At 32.1% G+C, this 21,345-nt stretch overlaps 2 protein-coding genes across 2 annotated transcripts; one reads left to right on the top strand and one right to left on the bottom strand.

The window, feature by feature from the left end:
• The first annotated feature begins 900 nt into the window (after positions 1–900).
• LOC105800626 (uncharacterized) lies at positions 901–5,108 on the top strand. Its single transcript, XM_012631847.2, has 8 exons — positions 901–1,204; positions 1,721–2,202; positions 2,307–2,379; positions 2,477–2,557; positions 2,695–2,758; positions 3,613–3,700; positions 3,783–3,867; positions 4,726–5,108. The coding sequence occupies exons 1-8, from the start codon at positions 1,115–1,117 to the stop codon at positions 4,774–4,776; spliced, it is 1,014 nt and encodes a 337-aa protein (XP_012487301.1). The 5' UTR covers positions 901–1,114; the 3' UTR covers positions 4,777–5,108.
• Positions 5,109–5,766: 658 nt separating this feature from the next.
• On the bottom strand, positions 5,767–11,344 carry LOC105800628 (pre-mRNA-processing factor 19). Its single transcript, XM_012631853.2, has 18 exons — positions 11,179–11,344; positions 11,014–11,099; positions 10,704–10,775; positions 10,554–10,616; positions 10,122–10,208; positions 9,578–9,722; positions 9,367–9,488; positions 9,133–9,249; positions 8,655–8,750; positions 8,506–8,565; positions 8,236–8,310; positions 8,016–8,120; positions 7,478–7,594; positions 7,296–7,373; positions 7,123–7,219; positions 6,813–6,864; positions 6,433–6,503; positions 5,767–6,343 (listed from the first exon to the last, which is right to left on the bottom strand). Exons 1-18 carry the CDS (start codon positions 11,189–11,191, stop codon positions 6,225–6,227), a joined length of 1,575 nt encoding a protein of 524 aa, XP_012487307.1. The 5' UTR covers positions 11,192–11,344; the 3' UTR covers positions 5,767–6,224.
• Between the last annotated feature and the right edge of the window lie 10,001 nt (positions 11,345–21,345).

The raw sequence follows: 21,345 nt of genomic DNA on the forward strand, positions 1-21,345 counted from the left end.
AAATAATGAATTAAAATGACTTTTTATAAAGTTGATAGGTCAAATAAGTCATTAAAATTAATTAAATAACTCCCCAGTTGGGCTTTTGCTTAAACTAGTACTTAATTATGAAAATTAGTTTTTTAAACATTATTCACCATGACGAAACCAGAGGGCAATCAAATGGCCTATACGTTATAAGTTATAGGCAAAATTTTCAGTTTTTACAATAGGAGAGGCTTGCTTCAGTGTACGGTTTGTTCAAGTGCAAACAACACTTCTGTTGACAAATTATTTTTGAATTAAATAAATATAGTAAAATGATAAAAAAATATTTAAATAACAAAAAATGTGTGAATCAAGTTAATTTTTTTATCGAATTCTTAGACTAAAAAATATATATAAATAACTTAAATGTGGTTATGGGCTAAAAATGAGATAAATCCAGGAAGTAAGGCTAGCAAATAGCAAAAGTGTCGTTGTTTGAAAAAATTGAAACATGGTACTCAAGTGGAAAGAAAAGCATGATTAGTGAATTAGAAACCTGAACATCTTCTTAAACATCTTTTTCTACTTCATAATATCATACTTTTAAAATTTTTATTTGATTTTTGAATTTGGTATTACCGGCTTATCTTGAATTATAAATTACTATTAATTTTAAACTTGACAAAATTTCTTAAATTTATTCTTAAAATTAAATTCCGTTTAAGAATAAGTTCTAATATCTGTGATTTAAAACTTTTATATAAAACTAAAAATTATATAATTTTTATTTTAAAATTTCAAACCTTACTTAACAAAATTCAAATTTATGAATTAAATTAGGCTGAACGTTTTGAGGAAAATAATTAAATAATATAGTAATATATTAAATGGAAAAGAGTTACCATGTTTTAGGGATATAAATAGAAATTCGATGTTTTTCCAAAAGAAGAAATCGAAGCAAAAGCCAAACGTCGCACCGCGGTCCGCTTCGTTTTCTTGTATTTTTCACTCATTTTCCCCACCGACAAATCACCAAATTTCTCCTTAAATTCTTACATAAATTTCCATTTAATTGTTTAATTTTCATGAGCTAAAGCTTAAAAAGAAAGCAGTTTTAGCACCGAATCATTTGAAAAAGAATTTGAAAATGTATACATTGAAAGATAAAGTAGCTGAGGGTCTTTCACGTTTATTTTCAGATTCATCAAATCATTCTACTCCATCTGATCTTTCTCAGGTAATTTTTTAGTATTTTTGTTAGATACTAGATCTGGGTTGTTTATAGAAATGTAGTTAATCTTTTATTGACGTCTATATTGTTTTTTTTAATTAAAAAAACACTTGGGGCCGCTGAAAATTGTGTTTTCCTCTGTTTTGTTTATGATCTTTGGAAAGTAACTGTAATTTGATAATTTGGGTTATATACATATTCATTAGATAATGCATGAAAGGAGTAAAAAATGTAAAATATTTTCATTATTTTGGACTAGAACCCGCTTCATAGACTGGGATTAAATTGAAGTTCTTCATTTTGAATTTCAATTGTGTAAAACTTTAAACAATGGGTTTTGGATAGGTCAAGTAATAATATATATTTTTGTTTAAGGTTTGTGTTTTTTTGGGTTATTTTATGTTTTAATGTTTGTATGTGTTGAAAGAGTCAATAACTTCATTGCCTTTTTAAGTTTTAAATTTGCTGTGACTTGTAGTTTTGAGTGATTTCATGATGTGGAAAAAGTTTTTGAATGTGTAGGCTAGTTTGTATTCCAAAGGATCAAGCTCTTTGTATTCCATTTTTTCTTATATTACCCCTTCCGTAAGCTCGGGCGGGTCTAGATCGAAAGATCATGGAAGTCATCTCAAGCCAATCGAGTCACTTCCTATTAGATGGAAATATAGGAAACTTGAGTTGCAAGATGAACCCTTGGATAGCTATGAAGACCTCATAATTCCTTTTACAAATGAAAAATTAGTAAGGGTTCATGAAGTTAAGAAGAAAATTTCGGAAGATAGTGACAACAAGCAAACTATTAGTCCTCGGGGTGAGGATAAGGACCGTACCTCCGAGAGGAGTGATTCCGATGAATTTCAAGATACACGAGAGCAACGGAGTTCAATAAAACCTCCACTGAACCTTTCTGATGAATCGGTGTTTATTACCTGTGATTTGTACGAATTCTTGGTGTCTTCCCTTCCCAATATTGTTAAAGGGTGTCAATGGATGTTGTTGTATAGGTAAGTCTTGCAATAAGCTTTGAAGTTCTTTTGGTGAAAAGCTACATTGTATTTCCGATTTTGGATCTTTGATTTGGTAATTAACTCTTTGAAATGAAGGGCAGTACGTTGAAACATGGTATATCACTTCGTACGCTTATTCGCAAGAGTGCTGAACTTCCTGGCCCTTGTTTGCTGGTATGTTGATGGTTGTATATTAGTAATTCAATTGTTATGAGAGGTTATCTATCTGAACCTTGGAATTATTATTTGCATGGTGCTGTACAAATTTTAGATTACTGGAGATAGGAAAGGAGCCGTCTTTGGTGCAATGCTAGAATGTCCCTTGAAACCAACACTCAAGAGAAAATATCAAGTAAGCTAACATGCCTATTTAACTTACAAATATGATTTTATTTACGATGACTTGGTTTCTCTTTGTGATTTGCTCCATTTTTGCTGTTCTTCTACGTATCGTTTCAAGTAAGCTTTTCTCTTCTTGTTTTATGACAGGGAACAAACCAGACATTTGTTTTCACAACTGTATATGGTGAACCGAGGCTATTTAGACCAACTGGTATGCTATTTTGTTAAAACTATCTGATGTATTTTGTTTCTTAGAACTGTAATGAACGGTGTCAGTACAAACCTTACCAATTACCAGTCTATGAAGTTTGAGATCGATTTAATGCATGTTGCTGGTTGGTAGATGGGATTTTGTTCATGCTGCTATTAAAACATTATCAATTTGATTTCAAATTAAATGTATGAATTGTCAAATGTCGAATACAGATTGGTTTTTTGAACAGATTCTTGTTTCTTTCCTGAAACTAGATAGGAAATGATTACGACCTTAATGGATAGTACAAGCAATTAGTAATGGTGAATGTACTTGAGAGGTCCCTCTATTATAGGAACCTGATCAAATTAGTCCCTCTACTATTAAATGGATCAATTTAGTACCTGTATTGTTAAAAAGAAACAAATAAGGCCAAATTTGAATAGAGATAACATTTTTTATATAAAAAAAGTCATTTGCTGTTTAACAGAGTTAATATTTTTAAAGTTTTTATGGTTCTGTGAATGAAATCTTTTCTTTGAAATTGAACTGCAATTGAAAAAAGACATTTTTTATACAGTAAATGTCAAACTCTGTTACAATTTATACTTGTTTGATTCTTTTTGATAGTATAAGGACTAAATTGATCCATTTGATAATGGAGGGACTACTTTGATCCGGTCCCTATAATACAGGGACCTCCCTAGTACTTTAACCATTAGTAATTGTGTATCAGGGACTAATATGCTGGTTTTTCATTGTGTGAAATGTTAGTCTCCTTTTAATCTGATATTTTTACGAACTCTGCCGATGTTGAAGGTATTTCCATGCTATTATAGTCTTTGATCTTTGTGTCCTATCTACTGAAACAGGTGCCAATCGTTATTACTATATATGTTTGAACGACTTGTTAGCAGTTGGTGGTGGTGGCAATTTTGCTTTGTGCTTGGATGGAGAGCTGTAAGTTACAATCTCGAGTTTTCTCATTTACTACAAATGTTTGTCTTTTTTGTCATGGTTTGTGATTTTCTCTTTTTAATAGTTTAACCGGAAGTAGTGGACCTTCTGAAACATTTGGGAACTTGTGTTTGGCTCATAACCGGGACTTCGACCTTAATAATGTCGAGGTAAATTTATGCTCGTTTGACCCTTTTTTTAACAATATCTTATTGGTTATCTGATTCTCAACATTGGCTTAAAATACGACCTTTAGTGATCTCAAATTATAGCTGAAAATCGGAAGGTAAAGGTGGAATATTTATGAAATGTATAGAAACTTAACCCATAGCATACCAATGGTATAAGTAATAAATATTTGAGAACATGTGGCATGCTTGTTCTTGTTGATGCATACTAGGTGATGAATTTAACTACTGCAAAAATTGAACCCAGAGCTTAACTCAACTGATTCATGTAAAGATGTGAGATCCAACAGACCCAGAATTCGAGCTCCGGCTTTCCCCTATCCCCATATTTTAGCCTCCTTTATACAAAAAAAAAGGAAAGCTCATGGTTTTGAATTTCATCCTTATCAAATTAGGGCAAGGAATTTAACCAATAAGTTGGAGGCTTCATTCACAAGGAATTCTTGTGCATTTTTCATGGATGATAAATACTATTTCTTTATAAGTAAAGCCCTAGCATGTGTTTTTGTTTTGGGGATAAAGCCACATGAACTCAGAACTCGGTAGCCACATGAACTCGGAACTCGGCAACTTCTCTTGGTATTGATCCATGGAATGTTGAGGCACTCTAATATTGAGCCATGACATTATCTAAATTTTAAAAAAAAAGAAAGAAAAAGATAATGAGTACATGACACAATCTCATAATCTCATGTCATCACATGGGCTACAATGGGAAATTTTATGAGAAAAAGTTAATTTTAGGGACTAAATGTTGCATTATTCTTTCTTTTTTCTTCCTTAATAACTGTTTGTCCTGATTGTAACTTTTAGTATTTCATGTGATTTTAAACCATGCAGCTATGGGGTTTCACACATGCATCACCATATGCCTCAATTGAAAGCAACTGAAAAGAATTCTTCAGAGAGAAATACTTATAGCTCCAATTGCATGGTTAAGGACACATACTATCTTCTTCGACTTGTAATAATCTAAATCCATCAATCCCTGCAATGTGCCCTCATTTTGGGGTTTTAGAAATGAATTATGATGACAAATCTGGTTGTAGTTAGGGTTTAAAATCATTTGGGGGGGGTTGTTTAATTGAGTAGTACAGTGAGCGATTCATATTTCTTTCTGATTACTGCTATCTTCTAATCTATTAATGTTTCTAGTATGAACAATTTGGCTGTATCATTTGTAAAACTTTTTTATTGTTTTATTAATAATACATATTTATTTTACAGAAATTTTAAAATGTATTTTTCAGATTAAATGAATAAATTATTCAGAATAAATTGTACTGAATTTTATTAAGAGAATTCTTTTAAATGTCTTTTCAGAGATAAATATTAAAATTATATATAAACTCATACCAAAACGTATTAACCTTTAATTTTTATGATTTTATACATGAAACTAATTAGTATAATTTTATGCTAATATTTTACATACAAATAATTACATATACTTCTTTCAAAATCAAAGTTTTAAATTAAAATTTGTATAATTTTTAAATAGTTGGTATTTGGTGATCTATTATCATTGAGCAAATCTATAATTCAACTTCTAAAATCTCCATCCATCCTTGTTTTATACATACTAATTTTGGATTTATTTTGACGAAATAAACAGTACTTTATAATTTTTAGACTATTTGATAAAGGTTCAAAATTTTCTTTCAAACATTTAAAAAAATCATTTTCAAGCAAACAAAAAAAAACCAACAATTTTTTTTAAATTACCTAGTATCTTAAATATATTTTTTTTACATAAAAAATTAAAACTAATCATAAATTAAAAAAAATATCAGTTTGGCTAAACACAATTTTTTAATCGAAAAAATAACCACAATTTTCAATTTTTCTTGCTCAGCCTTCAGTTTAAATAGGGGAGGAAAATGCAGCAATGAGGAGGAATCCTCTTAAAAACCAGCAAACATTAAAAATGGTACATAAAAACTCTAAATATACCATCCACTCTTGCAGTGTATACAAATAAATACTACAATCTAAGGCCACAACAAAACTAAAACCCAAAAAAAAAAAAAGTCCATAAGTGCTGCCTACTTAAGATAAAAAATCCCACTAGTGATGGTTCAGTTCTAGGAGTTGGAATTGTCTATAATATATTTTCACCTGGCTTCATTTCTTCAAAACCTTTTTAAATGAGACAGTGATTAATGGAGGAATGGCAACAATGGTAGACATTCATGCCCTCCCTAGCTTCAAAAAAGCATTTTTGGGAACAGAAGCACAAGACTAAAAGATTTAAACCCACCTCAAAATCTGACAGTTCTACTTTAACCACGAAACCGAGCAGTCGCAACTTATCATATATGAACAGAAGGGATCTCTTTTTATGATTCTGTTGAAGCATCATCACCTTCGGGAAGGCCAAATATGCGAAGGTTGCGATCCATTGATCCCACTGCCAAGTACTTCGCATCTGTACCAAATTTGACACAAGTTGCTTTACCTGCAAAAAGAAAAGAACATGGCACTTCTACTTCAGCTGGCAATCGAAAATAATGATGGATTGAGCCAGGGAGGAATTAGAAGATGAACCTGTGCCGGACAGATCAGGTAAAGTTTTGATGCAATTCCATTCAGCTTTTACGCTGCCAACTTGGTAAACTCTGAAAGCACAAAATTAAATCAGTATCAACAAGAATAATGATTAAAGAAGTTTCAACGTAATATTGTGGAAAGGATGAGCTTGTTAAGTACAGAGAAACGGAGAACATAAGATTTCTGGCAAGTTTAAAAACATGGTCTTTGGGTTTTAATTGAAAGGCATCCAACATTATCACTAAAATTCCACAGTTTGTTAAGCACTCCATTGAAATGTTATGTGCATACAACAGTCGCCACATCCAGTTTAAGTTTCACTTCATTGAAATATCCCATGCAAAAACTACATATTATATAGAGTTGAGAGCACCTACCTTATATCTGAGCCAGCAATTGCAAGGTAACTCCCACTATGGTCAAAATCCACTGAAAGAAGAAAGAAAACATTCAAGCTGCGGTTAAATATAGCTTTTCATGATAACAAGTTCATTTTTTGCTCTATTTTTCTTTCTTTTTTTATTTCCCACGCTCAAAAGTTGCCAAGGTGAAAAGCAAGGAGCATAGACAAGTAAATGGTAGAACTATGCCCAAAATTATGAGATATTTAACTCATTCTGAAAAGAGAGCCAATAGAAGACAAGGTAATATATAGCCATGCAGGGTCTGTTATCAAGATGAACATACCTGAGTTGGTTGGTGTGTCTTGATCATATAATTCAAAAGATCGAAAGTTCTTCAATTTGCGTAGATCCCACAACTTAACACCATCATGAGCAGCAGTCTGCAGTTAAAACATAAATCAGATTGCGAAATTCATGAAAATCAACATAACATGCATAATTTAGCTAGGTGCTTACTGCAAGGAAGTAACCGTTTTCTGAGAAAGATATGGCTGTTACAGCCCCAGTGTGTCCATCAAAGTTGGCAACATTTCCCTGTAGGGTAATAGAATAAAGAGGAAGTGGTTGTAAAAAAATTGTAGACAAAGAAAACATCTGAAAAACAAATGTCCAGCTTTCATAAAGTAGTTCCTATATACCCGACTCTTCACATCCCAAATTCTAACAGTAGCTCCAGTGGTGCCAGTTCCAAGGATAAGGCCATCAGGATGAAAAGCTGCAGACGTATAGCCCATAGAATTTGATGGGTCTTCAACCTGCACAGATAAAAATCTGACTCATTCTTGGATTTCCTCTTCAAAATAAATGAAATGGAAATTTAGCTCAAGGAAAAAGGAAATCATTTTACCAAGACCCGAATAGGTAAAAATAATGCTAACTATGTCTTTCCATTGGAAGTCCTAAAGACGATGGAAATTTCATTACATGTCAGAAATTAACAAGCAACTGATAGTTCACATAACGCTATGGCGTGGAACAAAATCAGATCACAGATTTACTTTAGAGCACTTCATGAATCTATTAAACGCACGTTAGACTTATTGTTAGAACTCAGCATTCAGGATCAACTTTAAGAGATAAGTTAGTCCATTTTACCTCACAAACAATAATAGCAAGATGTCCATTGTAATGAAAAACCTTACAGATCAAAGAGAAGGAGAAATATAGGAGTTGGACCTGGGTCAAGCATAAACCAGACGAAAGATCATAAAAACACCACGTCGTGTCAAGTGAAGCAGTTACAAAGTAGTTGTTAGTGGCATGGACTGTGACAGCTTGCACCTGAAAGAGTAGAAGGTAGATTTATTCTCATGTCCATAAGACCACAAATGAACCAGAACCAAAACTTGATAACCAAGCAGACAATTCAGAATATGTGTACTCAAAACATATGTACCTCAGCTGTATGATCTTTCAAAATATGCCTGCAATCATACTTTCCATCTTCAGACCCTTGCCAAATGCGAACAGTCTACAACATTCAAAAACCAGTTAAACTGAGATGCAAGCTAATATGTATGTAAAACATGGAGTTCAGTTATGGTTAAATGATTAAAATGTGAATACTACATCCTTTCAAAAAAAACCTGTCTCGAGCAACATAAACCTAAAATAAGGACTGATGCAAAGGAACAAAAACGGGAAGAGACTTGAAGAATCGGCTTACCTTATCTGCTGAACCACTTAAAAATACATCATTCTGGGCTACAAATTTTACACTAGTAACCTACCAAAGAAGAATGTAGTCAGACAACAAATTTCAAGCGAAAAATGTAAACAAAAACCCTTGAACAAAATAAAGGAAACTGAATAAACCTTCTTAGAATGCCCATTGAGTGTAGATAAGATCTCCCCAGATGTTCGATCAAAGAGTACAGCACTTGAATCAACCCCTCCAGTGGCAACAATATCCTAACAACCAGACGTAGAAGGAAGTTAATGGACCAAATTTGCATGGTTATCCATAAAATTTAAAAAATATACTCTTAGTGATTATAGCATTAGCTAAATCCTCTAAGCTATTTATATTCCTCCAAACAAAAGCAGAATGGCACTGGCACAGATTTTTCAGGCAACAGTCTGGACATAAATGAGTTTACAGTATAATGAAAAGATCAGAAATTGATAGCCTAACATGACATGACATGATTGAACCAAACAAAAAACTATTTCTCATATCCTTAATTTTTAAGAGTACAAACATGCAATATCCAAAACACATTTGCTTCCTGTCCATAGAGGTGTAGGCAAAATGACAGTTTTACTAAAGGGATTATCTAAAAGAGCACCATACCTTTGAAAGATTGATATCAATTGAAGTGATCCCAGGTTTGTTGGTCTTGTGAAGAGGATGACTAGATAGTTGGGTATACCTCTCCAAAGCATCAATGGGAGCTAAAGTGGGAGGTATCTGAAAAGAAAGCCCAAGGAAAAGATTGGAAGGAGAGGGACCAAAAGGAAAATATGAATATGTTATATGGAAAGCAATAGTTGGAATTAATCAAAATATTCTAGATAAAAATTGTACCTGGCGCTTTTTACGCTGTTGTGACAGAGCTGCATTACATTCTGTTAACTCAGAAATAATACTATCAGAAACCCCAGGACGCATTCTCTTTCCACCAGGGCCCATATCTTCACTCTCTGCAGCTATAATTAACAAAAAAGAAAATCTTAAATAAGATACTGAATTAGTTTAAGATGAACAAATGTTAATGAAAAGCACACTCAGAAAGAACCTCTCTTTCCATTGCTGAGAGCAGAAACATTGGCAGTAGCTGCTGATGCAGGCAAGGGTGCCTGCCTCTCAGCCTGTGCGAGCAATGACCTGGCTTCGTCCCTTTCCTTTTTAAGTCTTGCAATCACACGGCAGGCAGCATCATGCTGTACAAAAACAAATTGAACAGCATTATAATTACTTAATATATACATAACCAGAAAGAAAAACACCAAAGTTAGATGGTTAGTTAAAACTCAATATACTTCCATTATCAGATTTGATAACCACATGATCTTGACAAGTGATCTTTATAATCAGCTTCCTTTACAGTTGGGGGTAAACAGTTTTAAAGCAAAGCGTTCAATTAAAAAAAGTACAAGGACTGTACATAAAAGCTCAAGGTAAAAAGAAAACTCCTTACACAAGCATACAACAACATTATGCTTAAGTATTCATCTTCTCGGGGAACGTTAAAAGAAAAATAACCGCTTGTAAGATTGTAAAATAGATTCTGCCAAAAAGAGCTCACATCATATAACAACTGATATCCAAATTGTAGTTACCTGGTAGAGTGCATGACTTAACTCTTGCCTGGCTGTATGAAGCTGCTGCTCCAATGCAAAATTGGATAGCATTAAAGCATCCCATTCCTGTAATGGGGGGCGAACGAAACATCAGAAGCAAAAAGCTAAAGAAAATTCAGTGTAAAAAAAAATATATTGCTAAGTGTAAAATTGCATTGATAACAATTCCAAAGAAACAACAAAAGAAATTTTAAGGGAAGCATTCAGTTCTAGCTAAAAAAATACAGTGAAGTAAGACCCCTGCTGTAAAATCAATAGTAGAATACAAAGAATTACACAGCACAAGTAAAAACCCATTCCCACCATGCACTCACATGGATAGCAAAAAAGAAAAGGATAAACATGAGGTATACAATAATTTGAGCTAATTCAGATGTTATATGTGTGTGTGTGTGTGTCAAGAAAACATACATTCTGAAACATTCCAAGCATCCCAGGAATGCTAGCTGCTGTTAAAGATCTGGGCTTCACAATCTGGAACAAACACCATGAAAACAAAGAAATCAGCTCATAAAGAATCAATGGTAAAACATGTAAGGAAACCACCCTTAGTAAAATCACCTTGCCGGTTTTGACCGGGACAATGTCGTCCATAGTAAGTACCTCCCCAGTAACTGGACACTTCCCATAATCCTAATTCAAACAGCAATACAAATATCCTATCAAACATACAGCTAATTCATCAAAAGTTAGCTTAAATCTAAAAAGTAAAATAGAACATAAGAACAGAAGGCGAAATTAAAAAAAAAAAGAACAACCCTTTTCATTAAAAAGAAAATTTACACTTTACTAAGCATTAAAATAAATTTAAAAACTAAAGAACAGAACCCTAGAAACTAAAAAAAAAAAAAAAAAGAGAGAGAAGCCGAACCGAAATATGACGCTCGATTAAGCGTTTCTCGTAGAGCAAGCCGGATTTCGTGGAGACAACGGGCTCCTCCGGCACCTCACCGGAGACTGCATGGAAAAACGAAAATCTCTCAGACAAAAAAAAACCGACAGTGTTTAAGTATAGAAAAAAAATTAGAGAGCTTACTTGAACAGTTCATGGTGAAAGAGGAATTAGGGTTTCGATGGCTACTGAAATCAACACTCGAAAATTTTTCAATAGGCAAAAAAACACTAGGAGCAGAAGCAGCAGCAGCAGCTAAAAGAAAGAGCAAGGGACGGTCGAAAAAACAATAAATAATATGAAAAACAAATCTAAAGTGGATCAAAGCGAGCAGGTCAATGGATTAGATTTAGGGGTTTTTTTCCAATTAGCCTTTTAGGGTTTTACTGGCCCAAAATAAGATTGCCCGTATTTGGGCCAAGACATTACTATGGTAATTTTTGGACACACTTTATCTATAACAGAGGTGCTCATGAATGAGTTGGATTTAGGTCTAATTTATACATGATATCAATATTATATATAAGTATCTAAGTTTGATTTAACTCATAGAGAATTTAAAAGAAATTTTAACTCGTATATATTTATAAATAATTAATTCAGCTGATACGTGGCTTAAACGAGTTTAGGTTAATTAATTATATTTTTAATAATTTTATTATAAGTTTTGATTATATTTATTTTTTATAGTTCTTTTTAACTCGTAAATAGGAGTATAGTATGCTTCAGTGTATTTAAACTCACGTTCTCCTGTATTGGTAATAATACCTATAATAATCAAATTAAGACTCAATCTACATAACTTTACATATTTTAAAACATTTAGTATAAAAATTTAAAATTCACATGATTCATATTAAAATAAATTTATTTTTATCAAAATTTATTTTTTCTGTCTGAAATTTTACTCCAAACCCTCTCAAAATTCTTTGTACTTGAATAGATTATGTGAATTTGATATAAGTCCAATAATGTAATGATTGTCCAGTGCAATAAATTAGAACAAGTAGGAAAGGAGAATATAAGAATATTAAAAGAATTACAATCAACATTCCGGGAGATTGTAATTTGTAATAAATGAAATTAAAGCAAAGAGAATAAAAGACGGGTTGATATAATTTTTATTCTCTGAAATTTTTAGATTTTTTTTATCTATTTTAATGCATAAATTGTGCAAGGGTTTTTTACATAAATAATATAAAAAATTTAAAATAATATTAAAATAATACAACTATTTTATTATGTACCAAAATGGTACAAACAGTAAAAAAAAAAGCTGACAGAAGTGACAGGACCCTGGTCGAGGGTCTGTCACAGGCGACACCAAAGGTGTCAATGGCAGAGGCGGCACCAAAGGTGCCACTGCCACAGGCGACACCTGTGCCATGTTTTCCCGCCTTTTGAGGACCTTATAATGGTCCCCAATTTCACTTTCACTTCAACTGCACGAAAGAGAAGAAAGAAAAGGAAAGGAGAAGAAGAAGGAGAGGGTGGTGCCGGAAAAAGAAAAGAAAAAGAGAGAAAGAGAATAGAGAAAGGAGAAAGAAAGAGAAGAAAAAAAATAGAAAAATAAGGTATTTTTTAAAAAAAATAATGGATTATCTTGTTATTATGTTTTTTGTTGTTAGTTTAGTTATTATTGTTAGTTATTAGGATTAATAAAAACCCTAATTATTATTTTAGTCAGTATTATTATTGTTAGTTTTTAGGGTTTAGTTATTAATAATTATTGTTACTTAGTATTATTGTTAGTAAAAAACTAATATTATTATTATGGTTAGTTATTAGGATTAGTAAAACCCTAATTATTATTTTAGTTAGTATGATTGTTAGTTTTACACTATATTATTGTTAGTTATTATTTTAGTAAAACCCTAATTATTATTGTTAGTTAGTATTATTTTAGTAAAAACTATTATTATTATTATTATGTTAGTTATTAGGATTAGTGGTTAAATGTTGTTCATGTACAAAATGATAACTAAAATAGTATAAGCTTATGAATGAAAAAATTGCATATTGAAACATTATTATTTTTATTTAAGTAATTTTATTTACTGTTCGAAATTGTTTTTTGAAATTTTGTTTATTTTTTAACAAATTGAATATTGAAGATGGATGATAAGTTTTTCGTATGTGTTTATTTCAATGGAATCATATTGACAACAACTGTTGGATGTATATTTGAATGTCGGCAACAAATAGCAATGAGATTTAATAGAAATGTCTCGTTGGATGATATGAAGGGAAGAATTAATTGAAAATTTGTTAGACATTGTGGGAGAATGATATCAAAAATTTTCTACAAGTTTCCAGTTCCGACAAATTCGATCAAATTCATCGAAATAGAACTTGTAGACGACAAAAACATGGAAACAACGATCGCTCTTTACTGTGGGAATGGGAGTGACAAAAAATGCATCGATTCACTTATTTGTTGAGTTAGCCGGTATTGAGCAAAATGAAGATGTCAATGCATATGGTGAAGAACATGGAGCTCAAGAACTATGCATGGTGGCTCCAATATCGTACGTTGATAGTGAATCGACTATAGATGAGATCGGTATCGATCTCAATATTACACCCGATATTGATGTGGTTGGTGATGATGGATACGATGTTAGCGATCATTGTGATCAAGAGGTCGATAGCGACAGTGATCCCGATGTGGACGATGTACCTGATGACATTGACAATGAAGATGTGAATAACGATGGAAACATTAACGCATCTTCGGTCGGGAACCAGATGCGACGTATTGTGATACACAATAATCTTGGGCCACACATGTCGCTCATAGACCCTGACGCAGCGCATGTAGCTGAGTTCCTGGAGTACCCTGAAATACTTCCTGCTCACCGACTGGCTGTAAATTTTGATCATGAGGAGTTATTCGTAGGCCAGAGATTCGAAAGTAAAGAAGAGTGCGTATTTACTATTAAACGGTATAGCATGAACATATCAGTGGATTATAAAGTCGTAGTGTCTAAACCGACAGTATATATTGGGGAGTGTTGGAAAGCAGCGGAATGCTACAATTGGCTGGTACGAGCTGCATTCATTCAAAATTCGCAGATATGGAAGAGCATCGAAAACTTGATTCCAAAACTATCTGTACGTGTATCATGCCAATGGTGAAGGACATGCCGACCATTAAAGTTTCGATACTGATTGTCGAAATATAAGCACGATTCTAGTATCAAGTATCATATCGAAAGGCGTAGATAGCTAAACAGATGGCAATGGAGCAATTATATGGGGATTATGATTCGTTGTATAACGAGATACAATGCTGGATAGCTACTATGTGGGAGTACGTACCGGGAACTGTGATTGAGTTACAGACAATACCTTATTACAGCTCGGACGACCAATTACAGCCGGGGAAAAGAATTTTCCATCGGATGTTCTGGACGTTTGATCCATGTGTGCGGGCATTTCCCTACTGCAAGCCGTTTGTGCAGGTGGATGAGACCTGGCTATATGGAAAATATACGACCCAGGGGGACTGATGTACTACAGTGGATACGGGTCGAGAGTGCTGTACTGCAATGGGTACGATCCAAATATATCAAACCCGTGATGGTATCCCCCTGACAAGCTCGGGAAATAGTCATTGCCCGCCAAATTTGAATGATAAGAATGTGAATCCGAATGTGAATGTGATTGCTCGGGATCTGGCTCGGGCTTCGACTCGGGCTCTGGTACAGGATCAGGCTCGGGATCAATATTTGCCGCTGGCTCCGCCTCCATATCAGCCACTGGCTCGTATACTCCAAGTAGCTGCATGTGCGGGGGGACTGCAGTCGACTGCCCTCCAAGCAGATATGGCTTTGCCAAACTAGAGTACCATTGTATGTACTCAACTGCGGTTTCCCTCTCTTGTTAATGCCGTGAACCACCCCTACCTCGCATGGCAGATCTGGGATTTATTGGACGCAACTAAATTGTCGTAGCACTCGATCCCTATAGTACCACTCTACTACATTAAAGTTTATAATTGGTGCGTTAGTGCACCACATATGAGAATGAACGTAGGCAGATGAGGGTATAATATCTGCAAATTTCGGTCTACGATATGGCATCCATATAAACTGCATGATTAATAGCATGGTTATAATTTAACACCGTGTGAGTAAAATATAGAAAGTAACATGTCACGAATATTAGAATAGCTTACCCCTTCCCCAGCATGCTGTTCGATCATTGATGGTATATCGGGACAGTGTACGACCTCCCGATACCCGGATAAATACTCCATCTACGAAAACAAATTTCAAGTCAATATAGTATCGTTACAATAGTATCATAAAGAAATTGTCAATTAATGACAATTTATATTTTATCACCTGTTAACTAGTGGATATAAATATGGTTGGTAACTAACTGATGCCAAGAATGGCATCCGATAAAGTGCCCATAACTGCAACAATGTAAGACATCCGCCCATGTCTACGACAGCAGGCTTTGTCGTCTGACAAAGCTCCCGATACAACATTGCCAGAACTGCGGAGCCCCAACTATACGAGCGAACATTACTCAAATCAACTAATAGAGGTAAGTGCATGATATGAACCTTGTTGTTGTTTGAATCGGGCATCAGTACTCCCCTATAATATGTATGATGTACGCTCGAGCAGTGCACATCAACTCTCCTTCAGTGGCATTAGCTGATAAGTGTCCAAATTTGCCTTTCAGCCATGTAAATTTCAAGCCCGAAAAATTTGACTCATCATCGTTGGGCGAGTCTCCTAGTAGGCTATAACATAGTGCAGCCGGCTCAACAAATGCACTTACTCCCATTACGGAACTCCCGTCGATTGGGAGCCCAAGCTGCAGTGCAACATCCTTTAAAGTCACTGTGCACTCCCCACACGAAAAATGAAAAGTGTGGGTCTCCGGGCGCCATCGCTCCATTAGTGCAGATATTAAATCGTATCGCAAGTCGAGCGTCTGGATCAATGCTGCTGACCCGAATCCAGCTTGCTCCAAGTAGGACATCAATCGTTCATCCGTGGGATATCTTATACCGTTCAACCGGCCCCTTAATACGCGGTACGAGCCCTGATAGTGTTAAATTACAGAAAATAAATATTATGATAACATGATTTATTTCTATATATTACTTATATCCTTTTTTAATAGAACCTGTGATTAACAAATAATAATATATTACCATATTATTAGCCGCATCAGATATGTAAGGATCGTCGTTAATCAATCGAGCCATTGCAATGCCTCCAACTTCAAAACAAATTTCTGTTTTTAATTTCAATGTATTTTTCTTATTTTCGGATTTTTCTTATTTTTGAATTTTATTACTTTCAAAAAATATATTATTTTCGTATTTTATTATTTTATATTATTTTAGTACATAATGTTTGAAATATATTATTTTAGTGTATTTTTTATATAAAATTAGTAAAAAAACCCTTATTTTGGTCATTTGTTCGTATTTTTCTTATTTTCAAATTTTATTACTTTAAAAAAATATTATTTTCGTATTTTATTATTTTATATTATTTTAGTACATAATGTTTGAAATGTATTATTTTAGTGTGTTTTTTATATAAATTTAGTAAAAACCCTTATTTTGTCCATTTGTTCGTATTTTCTTATTTTCGGATTTTATTACTTTCAAAAATATATTATTTTCGTATTTTATTATTTTATATTATTTTAGTACATAATGTTTGAAATGTATTATTTTAGTTTGTTTTTATATAAATCTAGCAAAAAATCCTTATTTTGGCCCTTTATTCGTATTTTTCTTATTTTGAATTTTATTACTTTCAAAAATATACTATTTTTGTATTTTATTATTTTATATTATTTTAGTACATAATGTTTGAAATGTATTATTTTAGTGTGTTTTTATATAAAATTAGTAAAAACCCTTATTTTGGCCATTTATTCGTATTTTTCTTATTTTCAGATTTTATTACTTTCAAAAATATACTATTTTGTATTTTATTATTTTATATTATTTTAGTACATAATGTTTGAAATGTATTATTTTAGTATATTTTTATATAAATTTAGTAAAAACCCTTATTTTGGCCATTTGTTCGATTTTTCTTATTTTCGGATTTTATTACTTTCAAAAATATACTATTTTCGTATTTATTATTTTAGTACATAATGTTTGAAATGTATTATTTTAGTGTATTTTTTATATAATTTTAATAAAAAACACTTATTTTGGCCCTTTGTTCGTATTTTTCTTTTTCTTTTTTTCTAATTTTATTATTGTAATACCCCCTACCCATATTCGTCGCCGAAATAGGGTATGAGGCATTACCAAATTTTACCGAATAAATTTTTCGCAAAATCCCAAAGTTTTTTTTTAAATTCAATATAACCCATTTTACAAGTATCTAATCTTCCCTGCAATTTTAAACCGAGATCAATCCAACACAACCAATAAATTTCAACATATTCTCAAGATAGATTTAACGTATTCATAAGATAACCTCATCACATACCAAAACCAAAATTTGTTAGCCATACCAATGGCTAACCATACATTCATTTCACATTAACATTTACTTTACTAGCTTATACATGCCATTGATTTCCAAAATAAAGTTTCTTTATATACCGAGATCTTGAGGTTGATAGTGTGATACGTCTCTGACAAAATCCGACTTCCGAGCTCTTAACACTACAAAACAGGGGAAAAAGAAATAGGGTAAGCACTTTGTGCTTAGTAAGTTCATGTAACAAGAATTATACTTACCTAATATTTTCAATACAACGCAATAAACATTCATACACCCATTTCATACATTATTCCCCTATCATGCACAAACTCAACATTCAAATTAGTCCAACAAATTCCATGTATCAATAATTTATACCATGATTGATGAGCTCATCAATTCCATGATCTTCATTTCCTTGTTATTTTTCCATATTTATCCCGTTGAATTTCTCGGAATTTCGATGGATTTTTCAAGGGTACACTTTAGTGTACAAATCCGGATCCGTCAATTTATATTCATGTGCGCACATTTCCATTTTAGAGAGCACACTCCCGCGAACCTCATCCTTACAGTGGGATTACCAGTCCAGGCTAAATCCCTTGTAATATAAATTCATAGAGTATTGTCGGGATTACCAGTCCAGGCTAAATCCTCTGCAATGACAATTACTCTAATGAGCTTGGATCTGAATTACCAGTCCAAGCTAAATTCAGACCCTAATTTGGATTACCCGTCCGGGCTAAATCCATTTTCCACATATTCTTCGGGAGGGCTATATCAGGATAGGACCACACGTCCGGGCTAGATACTTTTTACCGTCAATTCCTTTTCAGAGATCCATTAAATTTTTCTTCCATTCAACCGGGATTTCTTCCCCTTTTTATCAAATATATCAGTGTTTCATCAATTTTTATACAATGAACATTCAAATCATATTCACATCAATAACAAACATTTCAGGCATTTAAGAATATAATTCAAGTTACAATAACTTACCTCGATACTTGTTCGTAAACAAAAATCTACTAATCCCGAACTTTTTCTTTTCCTCAATCTAGCTTCGTATTTGAATTTTCTGGATCTAAATAAATAAATTTAATCATTAATCTAATACATTTCATGTTCATATGTAACATTCTCAATAATTCCGTTATTATTTATAGTGCATTTAAAGCTGTCTCACTGAGTCATAGTCACTAAATTATTTATATCTTGTGCTATAGAACTCCAAATTAAGATCCGGTAATTTTCCTCAAAACTAGACTCACATATCTTCTTACCATAAAATTTTCAGAATTTTTAGTTTATCCAATAAGTACATTTTATTATTTAAAGTTTCCTCTGTTTCACTGTTTGACAGTTCCGACCCCTCTTCACTAAAAATTAATTATCTCATTGTACAGAATTTGGATGATGTTTCCGTTTGTTTCTTCTGAAAATAGACTCATTAAGGATTCTAAGAATATAAATTATAACTCATAATCATTTTTTATAATTTTTAATTATTTTCCAAATTCAGAACAGGGGAACCAGAATTCATTCGATCTTATCTCACAAAATCTATTATATCTCATGTTTTACAATTTCATTTCTTACACCGTTTCTTTTATAAGAAACTAGACTCAATAAGATTTAATTTAATATTTTATTCATCCTCTAATTCAATTTCTACAATTTTGGTGATTTTTCAAAGTTAACCTACTGCTGCTGTCCAAAACTGTTTTAGTGTATGATGTTAATTACCATTTTTTCCCTAGGCTTTCAATAAATGATAATTTCATCCCTACTCAATTAACCTCTCAATTGAGCTGATTTTTCTCAATTAACACTTTATTATATCACTTTAAACTATTTTATAACCTTTAGAAATCAGAATTTTAGCACTAGACTTTAATTCCAAACTTTTTCACAATTAAGTCCTACAAATAAATTTCTATTGAAATTACCTAATAAAATCATCTCAGTAAACAAATTAAAGCTTCAATTTCATGCTATTTAATCATAAAATTCCAGCACATATTCATAGAAACTTTCAATTTCATTCATAAAATCAAAACTAATGAATTTAGTAATAGGACCTAGTTGTAAAAGTCTTAGAAACACAAAAATTACAAGAAAAAGGCAAGGATTAACTCACTTGGTGCAAAAATTATGAAAAACCAGCTTGAATAAACCCTTAGTATATTTTTGGCTAATGAGAATGCAGAAAAATAAAGAGAATTCTAGATACTCCAATTTGGTCACATTTTTATGTTAGTAAAATTTGTTATTTTCCCATTTTACCCTCATTTCACTAATTCTCCTGATTTTTCTCTGCCGCCCAAAATATCTCCTTTTGGGCTTATTTACAATTTATGTTCCTCCTCATTTAACAATTGAGCTATTTAATCCTTCTAGTAACTTTTACACCTTTTTCAATTTAGTTCTTTTCACTTAATTGACTACCCAAATATTAAAAATTTTTAATGAAATTTTAATACCATATTACTAACATTTTATAAATATTTATAAAAATATTTCCGACTCGATTTTATAAGATCGAGGTCTCGATACTTATTTTACCCAATTTCTTCAATAATTTATTTTTCTAACTAACCACTAAATCAGTAAAATTTTTCTATCGATATTTTCATACGATTTTCCTATCATACCAATATTCATGCAAAAATATTAAAATAAATTTCTCTTTAAATCAGATTTGTGGTTCTGAAACCAACGTTCGATAATATTAAATTTAGGCCATTACAATTACTTTCAGTAAATATACTATTTTCATTTTTATTTCTTTTCGTATTTTATTTTTCATAAACATATTTTTTCGGTATTTTATTTTTAATACTATTTTTGTAAAAAAATCTCATTACAACATGCTAAATAAATTTCATAAAAATATATCTAATCAACATAAAACACACTTAACAAATAAATAAAATAAAATAATAAAACATAGAATGTGCATAACATAAATAATAACATAAATAATAAAATAATAAGACATAGTATGTACATAACATAAATAATAAAACATAGAATGTACATAACATAAAAATTAAAATTAAATTATGAATGAATGAAAATATAGATAAATATAAACATACCTTAATATCTCTTTTAATCAAATAATACCTTGCAAAAAAATAAATTTAAAATTAAATCTCAATTAAATCAAAACCAATCACATTATAATAATAACAACAAAAATAAACAAATTTCCTTTATACCATTACTTACTCTATTAAAAAAATATATCTTTCTTTATTTTTTTCCTTTCGTTTCCCTTCCCTTCCTCCCTCTTCTTCTCATTCTCTTTTTCTTTTTCCTTTTTCTTCCTACTGCGCCTCCTTCCCCTTCTTCTTCTTCTCTCATTCTTCTTTCCTGCAGCTTCATTTTGCCACTTTGGGGACCATTGGTCCCAAAGACAAAGAAAGAAAAAAATACGGGCTGAGGTGCCGCCTGTGGTAGACCCTCGACCAGGGTCCTGTCACTTTCGTCAACTTTTTTTTACTGTTTGTACCATTTTGGTACATAATAAAATGGTTGTACTATTTTAGTATTATTTGTGTAAAAAACCCATTTTGTATTCAGGTCAATTTTAATTTCTAAACTTGGATTGCATTAAAATTTGATGACTCAACACGATAAGATTACGCTATATAATTGCTTGTAGTTTTTGAAATTATACAAATTTTAATTTTTAGTTCATAATATGACATAATTTTAAAATAAACCTAATAGTTAAATTTAGATACGAACCTAATTATTAATTTCAAGGACTAAAATTTATATTAACCCAAAAAAACCAATCTCATGTTGTTTATTTTTCAAG

The sequence above is a fragment of the Gossypium raimondii genome, chromosome 9 (assembly GCF_025698545.1).
Source record: "Gossypium raimondii isolate GPD5lz chromosome 9, ASM2569854v1, whole genome shotgun sequence".
Taxonomy (NCBI): domain Eukaryota; kingdom Viridiplantae; phylum Streptophyta; class Magnoliopsida; order Malvales; family Malvaceae; genus Gossypium; species Gossypium raimondii.

Excerpts from the sequence above, each read along its gene's own strand:
- LOC105800626 (XM_012631847.2), top strand. The coding sequence starts at position 1,115 with ATGTATACATTGAAAGATAAAGTAGCTGAGGGTCTTTCACGTTTATTT. Across the intron at positions 2,203-2,306 it reads CAATGGATGTTGTTGTATAG|TACGTTGAAACATGGTATAT; the intron begins GTAAGTCTTGCA and ends AATGAAGGGCAG. Across the intron at positions 2,759-3,612 it reads GAGGCTATTTAGACCAACTG|GTGCCAATCGTTATTACTAT; the intron begins GTATGCTATTTT and ends CTACTGAAACAG.
- LOC105800628 (XM_012631853.2), bottom strand. Across the intron at positions 10,617-10,703 it reads TCCCGGTCAAAACCGGCAAG|ATTGTGAAGCCCAGATCTTT; the intron begins GTGATTTTACTA and ends TGTTTGTTCCAG. Across the intron at positions 8,751-9,132 it reads TTGATATCAATCTTTCAAAG|GATATTGTTGCCACTGGAGG; the intron begins GTATGGTGCTCT and ends TCTGGTTGTTAG.